Source organism: Aplysia californica, unplaced genomic scaffold (genome assembly GCF_000002075.1).
Source record: "Aplysia californica isolate F4 #8 unplaced genomic scaffold, AplCal3.0 scaffold00161, whole genome shotgun sequence".
Taxonomy (NCBI): domain Eukaryota; kingdom Metazoa; phylum Mollusca; class Gastropoda; order Aplysiida; family Aplysiidae; genus Aplysia; species Aplysia californica.
Genome location: NW_004797431.1, coordinates 445,324 through 462,724, shown reverse-complemented (window position 1 = coordinate 462,724; position 17,401 = coordinate 445,324). Strand labels below are relative to the sequence as shown.

At 39.5% G+C, this 17,401-nt stretch overlaps 1 protein-coding gene across 3 annotated transcripts in view; it reads left to right on the top strand.

Annotated features, from left to right (window-relative positions):
• Positions 1-17,401, top strand: part of LOC101860410 (protein flightless-1 homolog) — a 56,325-nt gene that overhangs the window by 26,899 nt on the left and 12,025 nt on the right. Inside the window, exons 20-30 of one of the 3 annotated variants that reach the window (XM_005097672.2) lie at positions 3,080-3,195; positions 3,687-3,816; positions 5,374-5,458; positions 6,032-6,119; positions 7,072-7,185; positions 8,776-8,884; positions 10,101-10,184; positions 10,657-10,753; positions 12,477-12,657; positions 14,582-14,816; positions 17,329-17,369. In XM_005097672.2, coding sequence (XP_005097729.1) covers positions 3,080-3,195; positions 3,687-3,816; positions 5,374-5,458; positions 6,032-6,119; positions 7,072-7,185; positions 8,776-8,884; positions 10,101-10,184; positions 10,657-10,753; positions 12,477-12,657; positions 14,582-14,816; positions 17,329-17,369 — 1,280 coding nt within the window. Of the gene's footprint in view, positions 1-3,079; positions 3,196-3,686; positions 3,817-5,373; positions 5,459-6,031; positions 6,120-7,071; positions 7,186-8,775; positions 8,885-10,100; positions 10,185-10,656; positions 10,754-12,476; positions 12,658-14,581; positions 14,817-17,328; positions 17,389-17,401 lie in introns of those variants that run through there. The other 2 variants (XM_035969594.1, XM_005097673.2) reach the window with 2 other exon arrangements.

Genomic DNA, 17,401 nt, shown 5'->3' with positions numbered 1-17,401 from the left:
AGTGGTGAAGTTAGCGGGGAAATGGCAGCCAAAGTTTGGTAACTCAATAGCTAAAGAACCCCTGAAAACAGAAAAATGACATATTTTGTGCCTTTAACTCACTTGCGACTGGGCCCTTTCACCAGTCACAAGCGTTGAAGACTGGCGTTTTTGGGGGTATTTCAATAAATCACAACAACTCTCAGAATTACCCTATTGTAATTATTTTTTGACACAGTAAAGTAACATTCAAGCTTAATCTAATACAAAAAACTAAAGTTGTCTAAGTCTAATACTTTAATTTGTATGATTTTTTAAAAATTGGCATGAATTTGATTTTCCGAAAAATTTCCAGAGACGTGACAAGTAGAATGAAATTCACTACAACAACAAAAATAGAAGTTCAAAGTGTTCTGGTTTGATTTGTATCCATGTGCGAGTGTTTGGTGAAAATATAAAAGCTGGTCTGTGCATTGATTCAGACCCATACACTATATTGCATGAGACAGATGTACGGCACGACGTTGTGATTTCGTTGCGCGAAAAACAACACCAGTACTAGTGCTAGATCTAGCCCTAGAACTACGACTCGGGCCGTGTTCGGGTACATATCCAGGATCCTAACTATTAGACACGTCATATTCTGAGACACTAGAACTAGTAAAACGTACAGAAGTATAGAAAACAGCGAAATTATGGGATTCTTGTTCATGCGACTTCTTCGACCGTTACTACGACGTGACTGTCGGATTACTATCAGCTATATAGAAAAAAACAAAGCGTAAGTTCCGGTCTGTTCAACCCCAGTTGGGGTCACTGTCCTTCACCTTCAATAACTTAAAAACTACCGGCCCCAGAGATACGAAACGAAGTCTAAGTAGCTCAGGCTTGGCCAAACAAGGGTACGAGGCGGGTCTCGAGATCCATGCGTGATTTGTAGAGCGAAAAAAATATTCCAAAGTTGGTCACGCAGGGCTTGTGGGAGCCGTCGCGAGCGTCGCGGCGGGGGTCACGCAACTGTTGTGTGAACCGTCTGAAGTGAGTTAATCAATGTTTTTCAGTAAAATTGACATGGAAATGTGTTTTTATATTGACGTAAAAGAGGTTGAGCCAAAAAATAAAAATTCAATAAAAATTTCCAAACTAGCGGAAAAATGCCTGTTTCTCCAATTTCTGTATTTTGACGAGCGCCTGATTTCACCAGACTGCCTCTTGTGATGATTTCTCTTTTATAAAACTTACATCATAATAATAATAATAGATAGCATTTGTATAGTGCAAATTCCCGCTCAACAGCAAGCTTTGTGCGCTTCTCAATCTATCCTATTACCCCAGCAGACCTGAGAGCATTCTGAAACAAACTCAACTTCCTGGGAAGCATACAGTGCAAGCAGCCATTTATAGGCGCTAAAACACTGACATTCTGACAAGATCTTTCGCTGTATATGGCCGGGTACACGTTCCCACCCAGGTGAAGTGAGGAAAATTGGTGTAAAGTGCCTTTCCCACCGACGCCACAAGTCTGGCGGGTGGTTTGGGGATGCTCTGGTGTGGTTTTCTCCTTCTTTCCTCTCAAGCATCTATCTCCCTCTTCCTCTTTTCTTTGCAGGTTACTGTGTAGTAACACCTCTAATCTTCAGCACTTATGTCACCTATTGGTGTTACAAATACAAGTGCTATAAAACACTAATTAAAACTAAAAACTTGCGTCTGGGAAATCTTTGCTGAGGTCGAAGCATAATGGTTCCTGCTACAGCACTTTCACCATGTTAACTCACTGACTGCCGTTACCGGAGCGTATGCGGGATGAGTTTACGTAATAAAATTTCCGAACCCGGAGGTCCTCCGGCATGGACTTTATAATTTTACTCTATATTCATCCCGGACCGCAACCGGGTCTGGCAGTTTACAGCAGTTAGGGAAGCCATTTCGACGAGATAAATTACTAGAGTTATCTGCCTTACGCGTTCGATTTTTTTTTTGGTGATTTTTTTCAACAAGAGACCTCTGTTGTGATTTCACTACACTACTACATTAGCGGACGAAAGTGACGATGAGCCGTTTCATGGTGTTCGATCAGACATTGAAATAGGTGAATTAGATGTTGATAGCGATGCTGGCCCATCATTTTTTTTCGGGAAGGTAAAAGAAGGCAAAGATTACCCGATTCTAGTGCTAGATGTATTGTGTAGTGCGCCAGGATCTAGTCCTAGATCAAGATCTAGATCTACTTAGAGATGAAGTACAAGATCTAGATCTAGATCTAGATGTAGTAGTGACTCTGTGTCCACTGATAGTGAATCAGACTTAGATATTGATCAGCCAAGTACAAGTAAGAAGGCTGCAAAGAGGTCTAGACCTCGAAAAAAATTAAAACTGCACAGGGAACACAGGGAAGAGATACTAGATCTAGGCCTACAATTCACAACGGTAGTGATATGTCGGCTAGCGCACTTCAGAGACTCCCATACAAAGAACTATCTATCATATCTAAGGTAAACTATAACAAAAGCGGTGTTGTATCTATCTGTTGTGTTTGTTTGATTGTTATTTGTGTCAAAAACAACATAAATCAACACAACTAGCCTAAACAAACAACAATGAACAACGACATGTTGATTTCACATTGGGGTTTTTTGGGTCAAATATTGACCATTTTTCAGAAAATCGTTTTAATTAAAAAAACTATTTCATATATTGAGAAGATATGTGGCATGAGTAAACTAAAGCATGTAAATGCACAGCACACAAAATTTCAGATCTCAAAGTACAATAGTTTTTGAGTTACGATTTTTTGAAAACACTCTAAAAACCCCAGCAGTCCACAGCTGTTGAGGCTCCACGGGCCTGGCAGTCAGTGAGTTAATGTTTTCACTACCTTCAGATCTTTTTCGGATGAGATGTGCAAGTATTTTCTTAATTTTTGATAGACCTGTTCTTTTTTCTGTTACCTTCTTCTTTTTTCGGTATTTTGTTTTTAATCCAGACTTGGATCAGTATTTGTGTTTTAAGTAGTGGAATGTTAGTTTCAGGTTTCTGTTGCCCTTTTTGTGTCTTGTTTTCCCCCTGCCTGCAATAACATTGCTTTGATGTGTTTCAGTGTCCTGTTCTGGTAGATCTGTTGGATTTGCGGCACGTGTTTCTGCTGGACGCTGGTCAGAAGCTGTTCATCTGGAATGGGAAAAAATCAAATCTAGTCACTCGCACCAAGACAAGGTAAAGAGAGGTTTATGTTGTCTGAAACAATGTATGCACATTTTATTTGACAACTAGTCTGCAGATTCTTATTTTTTTCTTTGTTTGAGGGTGTGGTTAAATTGATTTTTTAAATGTTGAAGATGTATCCCCCTTCTCTTTCTGTTAAAGATGCTCCTTGTTTTGGGAAAAATGTACTTTTATTGCCTGATGTACGGAATACATCATGAAATCTGTCATAGTTGTTTCTAGATAAATTTCATCATCAGGTTAAGTTGTTGTATTTTTTTTCTTCTCATTTATTAAATGTTTTTGCTATAAAATGTACTTTTGTGCTGTTTTCAGTTGTAACCTGTGTCTTTTGTATGTGATCATCAGTTTTTTCCAACATTGCCTACTGGTAAATATTTGTTAATCCTTTTATTCTTTGTAAAGTTTCACAAAATAGACAGCTAAAATGCTTGACCGTCTGTCTGGCCATTGGTGAAATTTTGTAATTTCTGTCTGTTCAGGTTAATTGCTGAAAAGATCAACAAGAACGAGAGAAAGGGCTCTGCAGAAATCTTCCAGTTTGCCCAGGGCAAAGAGACGGGAGAGTTCTGGAGATTGATAGGAGGACCACCGGTCAATTTGGAAGTCACTGTGAGTCATAGCTCTACAGTGTAATTCTATGTTTCCCCTGTGCGTGTTTTTATCAGATCTTTTCTTTTCTATCTGTTGGTGTAGAAAAAAAGATGGTTTTATGCCAGCTTGAAGTTTTAGTACTTGTTTTCAGCCTTGTGTCTCTTTTGGTGTTTTAGTACTTGTTTTCAGCCTTGTGTCTCTTTTGGTGGAGACTTCACATGACTTTGATATCACTGCCTTCGCCGACCCTCTCCTTTTAATTATCAATATCAGTTCCCTGGGTGCAAACATTGAGATAGTGGGTTGTTAGCGGGTGCCCTGGTGTGGTTTGCTCCTTCTTTCTTATCAAACATCTATCGTCCTGATCTTTCTTCCTTCTTATTTTTGTTTGTTACTATCTTGTAACACCTCTAATCTTCGGCACTTATATGACCTTATTGTACTGCATGTGCCGCAAATCTCTTACTAAAACAAAATACATTGAGATGGCACATTACTCACTATAACGATAGCGGTTGCATGATTGTGTCTACTGATTTGCAGTTGGTTGAATGGTAGTTTTCTTTTCACAAGGATAGAAATTCCAATTGGGCCGAGCTACGGATTTAACAGAAGACCTTTCGCTTGTGATTCTTACATTGTGACCACTAGACTAGGACAGACTTTATTCTGTTTGGGGTTTTTTGCCCTCGTCCTTTTTCATAGAATGTGCTGAATATCTTGCAAACCTTTACTTCATTCAATTTTTAAAAGTGAATGCTTAGCGCAAATTGACAAACTCATCCGTAACTAGCTTCGAATTTTATAAAAGATTGAATTGTCAAAGTGATAGTTTGCCCCACTTGTTAAGTTTATCTTTAGTACTGTGAGACTTGTTTGTGCTTAAGGCTGTTTCTGTCACTGCCTGGTATTCTTAATTATTTGGACTTTTTGGGGGGGTTTGTTTTCTTTCCATCTCCTGAATTGAGTTTTTGACCATTTTCGTCTTGTCTCCTTATGCTGGTTTAATGTAGATTTTGATTACTGTAGGCATCCTTTTTGTTTGACATTTATTTATGGTAGGCGCTCTCTTCTTTGTGTTGCACTTGTCCTTCTGCCTTCTGTTTCTATCTACGTAAGGCTGTTATTCATGGTTGTTGTCATTTTGTTTTCTTATAATTCTGCAAACCGCATGTAAAAAAAAAAGATTAATTTATTTGTGTGTGTGTGTGTGTGTGTGTGTGTGTGTGTGTGTGTGTGTGTGTGTGTGTGTGTGTGTGTGTGTGTGTGTGTGTGTGTGTGTGTGTGTGTGTGTGTATGTGCTCTCTCTGAAGAGAATATCGGTGACAGATTGATATAGTACATGACACACACAGTGAAAACCCAGAGTTTGTGTTCAAGTGGGAGATTTGCCTACGCTATCTTACGCAACTGTCGCTTTTAGGTTGGAAGAAAGTATTTTATTTGAAACATCTATGCTGTGCTAGAACAGGTGCCAGAGTCATTTAGTCAATATCAGCAGTAATTTGTTATTGAAAAGTCCCAAAACAAGACACTTCAAAGCTTCTATGCTTTTGTTTTCCTGCCCCCTCACAGATATCCGCTCAGTCAGACATTCCCTTGGCCAATCCTAGACTGTACCGCGTGGGTCTTGGCAAAGGGTACTTGGAACTTCCTCAAGGTGAGTTGATTTCAGATTTCTCCATGTATAATAAACTTTTGTTGTGTTAGAGATCTCAGTTCCCATTTTTCGGCTGCTGCTTGCCTTTTCTCTTTCTTATCATCTTTTTTATCTTTTCGTGATTTTTCAGCACTCAATTTCTGTGCCATATATGAGGTATGCCCAGTGTTTTATTTGACTAAAATTCTTACAATGTTTGAGGTACCAGCGGCCTTTGATTGTATATAGTCAAGTCTAACGTAGCTGTCATCTTTACTTTTATAGCTGGGAGGGTTGCTCGTAAATGTTTCTTTTGCAGGGTGGAAAGATGACATGTACTTCTCAGTGGTAGGAGTGGGTCATGGTGAATGCTGATAGGTACATACGGCACACGCTGGAGAGATATCAAACATTGTTGATTGCTTGTACTGTTACAATTTTCCAGACTTTCCACTGATACAAGAAGGGAAAGGGTTTCTTTATGATGCCTCATTCCCTGGGTTGCTCGAGTTTTCTTTTGGGATGTAAATCTGATTATCAGTGATTTTGTTTACAATGTCAGCCATTCTATAATGTTGCGGTTATTTATTTCAGTTCACATCCCTAAGAACCGCTTGGTAAACTCTCTGCTGGACACCAAGTGTGTGTACATCCTTGACTGCATCACTGATGTCTTTGTGTGGTGAGTGCTTCCAGCTCAGGGTTAGATTTTCTGCAAGCTTTTGTTAAATGAGAAACATTATGCATTGGATTACTCTTAACATGTTGAATTGAAAGGATTAAAGTCAATCGTCAAGGTTGAAGGCTGTCACGACACATTCTTCCTTAGGTCATGTAAATAGATTTGTGCAAGGGTTCCAGTTTTTGGGTATATGTGTGTTTATTTGCGTACGTGAGAGACAAGAAGAGAAGAAAGAGGTAGAGGGTAAAAGAGAAGAGAGAGGAGGAAAGGAAAAAGATCAGTTGTATTATGTCATATATTTTTTGTTGCTATTTGGATAAATAAGTGTATTTGTTCATGTAATCATTATTGTAAAGCACATTGAGTATTTACTTAATGTGATCCATTGCTTTTTGTTTTTTGGTAATTACCAAACCTGTCTGGTAAGTGGAGTCATGGTTTCTGATGACCCACTTGCTTTTCTTCTGAGTTCATAAAAATAAAAGTGTTAGTTTTAATTGCATTGTAGAACAGCTCACCAGGTAGTATTTTCATTGTTCCATACATTTTTCTGATTGTCTTTTTCTAAAAGACTGATTGAACCCTCATAAAAATATTATGGTGTCGGTGGTCTAGTGGGCCTAATGTTATGTAATTTGGAAAGGATCTTTACAAAAATGTTCGTTGCTTCAGCCAGGTGGGAATGGGTACCCAACTATTGACAGCTAAACAATTTGTCAGTTTGTTAATATTTGAGCACTAAATCAGCTGTTTTCTGGGGAGCTGAGAATGTTTCAAAGTGTTCCAGGGTCTGCAGGGGTAATAATCAACACCATACATGAGCTTGTCGTAAAGCATTTCTACTCATGTATTATTGTGTTGATTGTAAGGGGCAAAGAGCTTGTTCTCATCAGGGATATTTGGTATACAAATGCCATTTTTTAATACTGTTTTGACTGAATGTTCTACCCAGGATTGGCAAGAAGTCCACACGTCTGGTGCGGGCTGCTGCATTGAAACTTTCCCAGGAACTCCATGACATGATCTGCCGACCTGAGTATGTGACCATCTACCGGTGCTTGGAGGGGTAAGTTACACTCATTCGTACTATCGCAAGTATGCTTACACATATATATATATATGTACTCACGTATGCACACACACGCATATATGTTCTCCCTCCATTCTCTCTCTCTCTCTCTCTCTCTCTCTCTCTCGCTCTCTCTCTCTCTCTCCCTCTCCCTCTCCCTCTCCCTCTCTCATTTGTACTATGGCAAGTGCGCTTACACATGTATATGTACTCACGTATGCACTCACATGCACACACACACATATGTGAGGCAGCGTGGGGAAATCAGGCGCTTTTCAAAATAACGAAAATAAAAAAAACTGGCAATTTTCTGCAGGTTTGGGAATTTTTGGTTTTTTTGGCTCAACACCTTTCATGCCCATTAAAGAACACATTTTTGTGTGGATGTTACTAAAAATTGTTGATTGAAGGCATAAAAGATGTAAATTTTCAGTTTCCACGGACTCTCAAGCTAAGGAAATAACTCAACTTTGGCGACTATTTTCTCGTTAATTTTATCTCTGGAACCAGGCGACCCCCACCTCCTTCAATAGCCTATATCTTGACTTGTATCCATGATAAACGGATATTTTTTCATCAAAAAGCAAGGCAAATTGAGAGGCTTTAAGGTCATACCAATAACTCCATATGCCTCAAAATTGACGAGCCCCTGATTCCACCACTCCGCATCGTGACACATATATGTTCTCTCTCTCTCTCTCTCTCTCTCTCTCTCTCTCTCTCTCTCTCTCTCTCTCTCTCTCTCTCTCTCTCTCTCTCTCTCTCTCTCTCCCTCCCTCTCTCCCTCCCTCCCTCCCTCCCTCCCCCTCTCTCTCTCTCTCTCTCTCTCTCTCTCTTTCCCTCTCCCTCTCCCTCTCTCTCTCTTTCCCTCTCCCTCTCCCTCTCCCTCTCCCTCTCCCTCTCCCTCTCCCAAACATACAAACACACACTCTCACACATACACAATGCAGACACACACAACGAACACACACACACACACACACACACACACACACACACACACACACACACACACACACACACACACACACACACACACACACACACACACGCACACACACACACACACACACACAGGCGAACATACACTTCCTTATGCACACTTGTCTCTAAGACAATGCAAGTAAAAAAAATCTGTCACTGTGTGAATGGAAAAAAGCTTGTCATAAAGCATTTCTCCACAGGCATTGTGTTTAATGTCAGATATTCTAAAAAGGCCGTCAGAAGCAGCACCAAAAAGAAGATACACTCTAGCACACACATGGCGAACATTCACATCGGGAAACATGTACTCAGCCAATAGATAGTCAGGTTCAGAAATTTTCTTATTCATGTAATTAGTTGTACTTAGTATTTTTAAATGCATACATAGCAAAATTCATACATTACAAAAAGATTTATGTGTCTTGCTGATTTGTCTATGTGTGTACCAGACTGTATAAAGAAAGCTTCACCCTTCCACCGACAGGGGCAAACAAATTTGGTTGAGTGTTTTCAGTTGTCCTTTATAAATTTTCTGCAACCTCACAGTTTTCTGAAGGCTGTCTATATTGTAATGTATTTGGATGGTTTCTTGTGATGTTTCAGCACAGAGCCTCAGATCTTCAAAACAAAGTTTGTTGGTTGGGACGATGTGCTTCCTGTTGACTACACGAGATCTGCTGAGTCCATACACAGACGAGGGGCTGACATGAAGGTATGTCCTTTGTTTGAATTTGCAACTGAAGTTGTTAAAATATTCGCCTTACTTCTAATAATGCAGTGATCGTTTTGCTGTAGCTATTACTGTGATTGTGATGGTAAACGTGATAAACTGGAATAGACATACCTGCCAACCGTACAGAAAAAATAGGTAGATCACCGACTTTTTGGTCAAACTACCGATCCACCGATTTTGAGAGATAAGCCTCCGACTTCGCGATTCAGCAGGGTGACTGCCAGTCCCCGGGAATTACCCTGGAATTTGAGAAATGTGAAAAAAAAAATGAACAGAACAGAAAGTTATAGTTATACAAGCGTCTTGACGGGCTTGCCATTGTGACCGGTCAATGAACTTGCGCGTTCCATCACATTGTGAGCACCGGCAATTGTAGGGGTCACCAAAGTTCATTTAAAGTCTGAGCGCTGCGTAGTATAGGACTCCAGAATGGGGGGGGGAGATTATTGATTTTTTAAAAGATACACTCGGGAGAGGAGGGGGGGGGGGGGGTTGAAGGCAACACCAGGGGACAAAAACTGAACTTGGAAGCAAATTATAGTATCCTAATTTTTTATTACTACTAGATCTAGAACTCTCTGCAAAACGCGTGTTGGTGCAGGCCTTGTGTGGACTCGGGATCTGTCCTACTCTTACCTTGTGAACTCCTCAAAGGCAAAGGGCTAAGGCTAGGCCTAAGTCATCCAAGGCCCACCTTTTCTTCTTTGCTTCTGTTTTTTTTTTTTGGGGGGGGGGTAGGAGTTTTTTTGGTTTCATTTGTGTGTGTGCGTGCAGGTATGAATAGGACAGGAACCGCACCAACTACTATATAGGGTAAATGCCTCTGGTAGTTTTCATATGTCTTTTTTTTGTTGTTGTTCTTTGTCATTTTCTACTTTTGTTTGAAGTCGCAAACACATTCATGCATATTTGATATGGGTCAAAATATTGATACGGGTCCCAAATTAAGTATGCGACAAGTGGTGATATAGCCTACTACAGATTTTTTAGGTCAACTACAGATTTTTGGACAAAAATTTGCGTCCAACTACAGATTTTGGCCCAGGCAATGTAAGCAGGTATGAATAAACTGTTTGGCCAAAGAATTTACAGCAGTTATTTGATCTTCGTTCGGTAATTGTACATGACTAAAGACTAGTTGTTTTTTTTAAACCATGAAAGTTCAAAATATAGGACAACTTTCTTCCTCTTACAGGTGATAATGGAGAAAGACAAACTTCAAACGGATCTGTCTGCGTTGTTCATGCCTCGACAGCCAGCCATGGTGGAGGAGGAAGCTGTGAGTGTTGACCACTGTCTTGTTGCTTTTCCACCTGTTGTGTTGATGGGTTTGCGACAAATGTTTTATCTTTGAGTACAATCATTGCAGCTGCTCAATACATTTCAAAGTACACTTCATAGATAGTCAGAAGATGCCACTGGTCTTACTTCTTTATAAATTTGTGTTTCTGTCTGTTGGTCTCACTTTTTGTCAACACTGAAACGCTGATGTACTTCTCTAAATTTAAAAAAAAGTATCTTTCCATTAAGTTAATGTTGAAAATTTGCATGGAGATATGTTAAGTATTGTATTTTGGTTTACTTTCCTTTTCTTGCAAGCTAAGGTACTGATCAAGTTCTAATTTATTCCTTTTTTATTGTTAGTAAAGACATTTGTTAGCTTAACGTAAATTATGTCCAAGGAGGCTAAAAAACATTTATAAACAGCTGATTAAGTGTGTCACTTTTTTTCTCTCTTATATTCAATTCAGGAACAACTTTCGGCGGACTGGAACGAGGACTTGGATGGCATGGAGTCTTTTGTGCTGGAAGGAAAGAAATTTGTCAGACTGCCAGATGATGAACTAGGTAGGTTTCTCTGGTTATGTTTTAGAGACGCCAATTTTCCATATAAATCCGGAAAATCCAGATACCTAATATTGTCAGGATTAAGCCTGACTTTTTTAATATAAGATTGGCTAAACAAAATGATCTATAAATTTTGTGTCCCGGCCTGTTTGTTTCACGGGGACTGAACGGTTCGAGATTTTTAATGGAATCCTGGCACCTCTGATGTTTGTGTTCCTGCACTATAATGCCGTTTTTGTGTAAATGTGCTTCTCTTTTCTCAAACTATGTCAGTTTGAAATGTGAGGACTTACACCGCTCTTTAAACTTTTCCATCAATGCAAGCTTATTTTTTTTTATTGGGTAGTTTGCTTGTTTACAAATGCTAATGACTGGAAGAATTTGAGTATATATGTGTGTGTGTTTCTTCAGTGTACTATGCACTTAGGCTAGTGCTCATAATTACAGTATCAGGAAGTCTAAGTGGGTGTGTATATTTGTGTGTGCAGATGTTTGTCTCTGAAACAGGGTACAAAAATGGCACGTTTCCAATGTTATGGTAATTGCATCCTTAAGTCTAGGTTTTATTTCTGTCACTGTACTTTCTTTCCCTCTTTCCAAATGCTTCTCTAACATATTGATGGCAGAGTGTGTTATTATTGGATGTAGCCCCTTACCCCTGAGGAATTATGACTGCAACGAGTAGATAATGAGCTACTCAGTCAATGTGTTTTGTAAAAAGTTATCCACCATATTTCAACACTGTGAGGGTGGTTGTAGTGCACCACAGGTAGATCCTACCTGTTTAGGATGCCTCTGTCGTTTCTGTCAGTTTCTTGTGGCTTTTACGCCAGAACCAAATGATACATATATCACTTTGATATTCATGATTCTTTGGGGGCACCATTAGCTCAGTTGGTATCATACTGGACTATGGTGGGTCATTGCATGTCAACCTCTGAGACAGAGATGATCCCTCAAGGTATCTGGGTATGGAGTGGATGGCCCTAGCTCGAATCCACTAAAAGTGCATTTTTTAACTTTGACTTTTTTTTTCTGGAGTGTCCAAGGCTTTCCGCCCACCTGGCTCCATGTTATAGGAATTGTGCTGCATGTTTTAACGATTGTAAAATTGCGCTGCACGTTTTGACGATCGTATAATTACGCGGCAATCTGAAGATTGCGTGAATACTTTATTTTTTTTTTTATGATTAAAGAAAAAAAAATTTACTTCCATCTTTATTCTTTTACTCACATCAAGGAACATTCACATACATTTTCAAAAGTGTAAAAATATCTGAAGAGCCCACAAGAATGATACAATGCTAGCTATCAAACTCAAAGTTCATTTCACTTCCATATTTATTATTTTACTCTCATCAAAGAACATTCACGTATATTTTCAAAAGTGTAAAAATATATGAAAATTAGAATTAAGATATAAATCTGAAGAGCTCACAAGTACAACCGCTCCATTATACGATCATTAAAATGTGCAAGATTGCGCTGATCGGTAAACTGCGTGGAACACATACAAATACAATGCTCCTGTACATTCTGGAAGGTTGGTGGTTGATGGGTGCCCTGGTGTAGTTTGCTAATTTTTTTCCTTTCAAACATCTGTCACTGTTAGCAGTCCTCCTCCTTTTCTATTAGCACCCTTTTTCTTCGGCACTTATATAACTTATTTGTGTTGCAAGTGCAGTGAGACTCTTTAATAAAATTGAATTGCTCCCCGATTCAGGTGTGTTCCATTCGGAGGACTGCTACGTGTTCCTGTGTCGTTACTGGATCCCTGTGGAGCTGGGTGAGGGTGAGGAGGAGCTGGAGGAGGAGGATCTGCCTGAGGACGAGTTCAAGTGTGTCGTCTACTTCTGGCAGGGCCGCGACGCTTCCAACATGGGCTGGCTCACTTTCACTTTCAGGTTCATTCTCACTTACTCTAATGATTTATTTCCGCTGTTCTGTGTAAGACTCTGTTAGTTTTGAGTTTAGTTTTAGTAAAGTCTTACGGCACTCGTGACTGCACAAGGTCATATGAGCACCGAGGGGTGGATGTCAACAGAGAAGTCCAAACGGGGAATCAGGTTTACTCTGCTCACCTCTATAGCCTCAACAGCACAAAGTCTGCTTCGACTATCAAGGCGCCCCGGAAATACCAGTTCACAAGAGAGTGACAAACATACAAAAGAAGTAGAGGAAAAATGACGATAGTAAGGATGAGGAAAAAAAGAGCATCAGTTCCCCCTATGTTGTTCCGGCATAGTATGAGCATGACATTGATAAGTCAGCCCATTTACAATTCTACTATGCATAAGAGTGGTTTTTTGGGAATGGCCTTAAGACAACTTCATTCAGTAGCACTGCCCTGGTGGGGGGAGTGTAAGACTCCATCATACGTCACTTTTCATAATGGCGTATAGCATAGTCTTACACTGAGAAGCCGATTTGTCTTTCTATACTTATAGAGCTTGGAACAGGTGGGTGACGGGGAAAGAAAAGCAAAACATAGGTTGGGTTGGGTTTTTTTTTAAAGTACCCAAGCAGAGAAAAGAATGGCGAACCTTAATTGCTGAGGTTTTTCTTCAGATCTAGCATTTCATGGCAGGTTTCTTTTTTTGTTAAATCTACTTCCGGTCTGCTGCATTTTTACAATATTGAGTAGTTTTTAACATTCTTAGGATTTTCTTAGAAGGCTTGCGAATTTTTACAAGAAAAAAATCAAATATATACTATAGATTTTGATTAACAGTTATATCCCAAAGTCTGACTTTGAGCAGTTTGATAATTATTTTCAACACAGTGCTAGTGGCGTTTTGTCTTGCCAATTTGTGTAACAGGGGTATTTCTGACTTTATAAATTGCACTGTGATGTCCTAGACTGCGCTACGACAGCTACTGGTTAGAGGGCTGTGCTCCTGTCTAATAAATAAAAGGCAAAACTCGATGGGTTTCTCTTTTTAAAATGAAAATAGTTGGTACATTCATATAACACGTATCCATGCTCTACAGCATACTCCATGCGCTTTACAGCTATTATAACTCCAGCAGACTCTAGAACATGATTCGGAAACATTTTTTAGCTTCTCAGAAAGTATACTGTCCAAACAGCTGATGAAGTGCTCAAACACTGACAAACTGACAAGATCTTTTGTTGCCTATAGTTGGGTATCCATTCCCATCTGGGTTAAGTGAGAGAAATTTTTGTATTAGAGCCTTTCCCAAGTACACAACATTGGACCCCTCACAGAGTTCAAACCCATATCTTTTAGGTTGCGAGCCCGACAACGTAACTACTAGATTAACAACACAATCAATCAATTTCACTTTTATCGAAGGTATTCAGTTGATGGGTTCTCTTTTTAAAAAAAACTAACAAATGAGTGGAACTATTTTGTGCTCCCATCTACACAATTTGTATTGTTGAGGAGGACACTCCTTCAATCATGCATGTCCGGGTCAACTTCGGCTGAGTGAGACACAACATCCTAGCAAAAAGAAGGAGGTACTTGATAAGATAATTTCCCACGTACAGGAATCAACCTCATGTTTACTGCCTGCAATGAGAAAGAGTCATATCATTACACTTCAGGCCCTGATAAATGAATGAATGAACTCATTGTACTTTTTGTCTCCAAACCGGCAGGCCAATTTCATGTGGGGGTTTTTTCTTTTTTAAAATAAAAATGGGCAAACCTGACATATTATAACCTGATGTTTGTACATCTATTTAAATATAGTGTTGTAAAGCGCATGGAGTTTGGTATCAAGCGTGGATATGCGCTTTACAAATACTATTTATTATTATGATAACTTTTATTATTACGATTATTATTATCTCTTGCACAGTCTTCAGAAGAAGTTCCAGTCTCTGTTTGGGGACAAACTGGAAGTTGTTCGTCAACATCAGCAGCAGGAAAATCTCAAGTTCCTCTCACACTTCAAACGCAAGTTTGTCATCCGTATGGGTAAACGTATGGCCAGTGGGGCAGCTAGTGGGGGCACCCCGGAAAGGGTCAAGCCATCTACTGAATTCTTCCAACTGCGTGCCAATGGGAGCCCCATCGCCACCAGGTGTATACAGGTACTTGGGTGTGTGTGTGTGTGTGTGTGTGTGTGTAGGACTGCTAGTTTCTTATGTTTTTGGAACGGTTCTACCACCAAACCGATAATGGTGCCGAAACTACAGAGTTAATGATGGGGCTGATATTTTAACATCTGAATTTAAAAAACTGGTCCTTTCTGTTTAGTGTGTTTTTGCTGGCTGATAAGTTTTTTTCATTGACTTCTTTTACGTCTCTGCTGGGGTGGCTCATAACTTTTCAGTGCTTCCACTCTTCCGTATTTTTACGGAAATCCGTACTTTCTGCCTGTTCCGTTCTTGTTCCTCCATCATTATCAACTTACTCCGTAAAATACTGCGACTGCATGGGACTGCCGAAATTCCGTAGCAAAATATCCGTACTTGCCTTCGAATCGTCTTGTATAAGTTACGGATATTTACAGTAATTGTCTCGGCAACAAGTTAATGTTATAGACACCTGCCAGATTGCACATTTGCTGCAATCGGCCATTATTCGGCTATGCCTCATGCATTCATTGCGGGTTGGTCGGCAGTACATTTTTTACCTTCAGATGGATCAAAATCTGGCGAACTTTTTGTGCCAATTTCTTGCTTTCTATCATTCTCTCATTCCTTCTGTCTATCTCCGGATTGTTGCCGCGGCTGGAAAATCTGTTCTTTGATCAAGTAAATTGACTTGTGATCTTAGACAGAAAATTACTGTCAGAAAGAAACTTTTTTTTGGTTCAAATTTGTCTAGATCTAGAGAAATTATCAATGCGAAGATTCTACGGTACGTGAATGCGATATAAGGGCTGCAATGAAAGAATATGCTAAGACTACTAAAATTAAGAATAATTCGAAGTGGTGTTCCGAGGTTGTGACAGGCGACATTCAGACAAAAATTGAGGAAAAATTAGGGTATACACTGGGCAACTGTATTGTGAAGGTACATATCTATTCATTATCCCCAGGTTTGCCTTCTATCAATGGTGCGACGACAAATTAATTGAATTATAGTAACAATGAAAGGGGAACCTGCTTTTAAACGTTGCCAGCAATGGAAAGATATGTAGGTGAAGAAATCGAACAAAACAAAATGTTAGTGAAAAAATAAATGTTATGGGTTGTTAGCACTTTCTTCAAACAGGCTCCCAAATGCCATTTTCAACTCTCTAAAAGCACTAAATTTCAATTTCTTTGGGGGCTTTGCCCCCTGAACCCCCACTGGGACGCTGTCCCTGTACCCTGCTGGGTAGCCCCCGTAGAATTTTCCTTACTTTTCAGCTTCAGCTGATGGAACGGTTAGTATTAAAATTAACAGTTGAATGCAAAGCAGCAAAGCTGGAGCTTTATTACAGAGTGATTGCCAGGCTCCAGGAATCCCAGGGAACCTGTGAATTTGAATAAAATCGTTGAGACACAACAAACAACCCCCGAATTTGAGGACGACGCCAAGTGACCTTGGAAAGACCCAAGAAAATAACTTTTGTTCTCTAAAATTTGAATACTTGTTTTGATGAGGTCAGTAAGTTCAATTTTTACCAGCTTTCCACACTCAGTGAGTAAGTTTCACTCTAATAACCGGTTATGGTGGAAGTTTGGTATCATGTTGAGGCTCAGCAGTCTCGATTTAGAAAATCAAGATCTGCTTTCGTTTTGTTTACCCCCAAGATTCTCCAGTGTTGGGCTGATTATAGTTATAGTCAAGACATATAGTTTGTGTATGATTAACTCAGAAACACCATGATGCAAGGTTCACTGGAGTTCTGGTTAGTCATTCCCTGTCTCCAAGACCAGTCTGTGAAACTGAACTTCCACTGCATGTTCATGTAAGCAAGACAGACATGGGCCTTGTACATAAACAAGTTTTGTAAAGTCAAATGGAAGAGATTGAAATACAGTCGAACCTGTACTTAGGGTTACCTGTATAGGACAATCGCCAATACAAATGGCCACTTCCCATTCTCCCTGGGGGCCAATTTTCTCTTTGGCAATTGGTAGCTGGCTTGAACAATTTTGACTGGTATTTCAAAAGTGTAGATCAAAATCATTTTTTATCATCATCTGTTATGATAAGTAAGTAGGAAATATGCTTTGTCGTTGCACTGGTACAACTTGAGATCTTCCTATTTTACTTTTTTTCCTGCATTGAATGTCCACTTTCATGTCCTTTCATTTTTTGCCCGTTTCGTTTCAATACTAAGGTGTGCTGGAGGTGCTGTTGGTAGGCCCTATTTCTTTTTTCTTCGCCTTTTGTTGTTTCTGTCTGTCTGTTTTACTTTTTACTGCACTTACTGACGTCTGCCTCGTTGTCCCTAAAAACAAAACAAAAATTGTTCAGTCCATTCAGCTTAATCCTCAATTCAATGTCCAAAATTATCGACCTGTTGAGAAATTTCTTTTTAATCATGTCTCAGAATTCCAGTTGGCTTCTTGGGCTGAAGTAAAATTGTATCTGTAAAAAAATGTTTTAGATAGGGGGCTTTATTTCTAAAAAGATAATAGACTGTAAATTTCTTTCTTTTTTCAGTTACCGAAGCCAGATGCCTCATGGCTGAATCCATTTTTCTGGTGAGTAAGTTTAGTTAGTTTTAGTAAGGTTT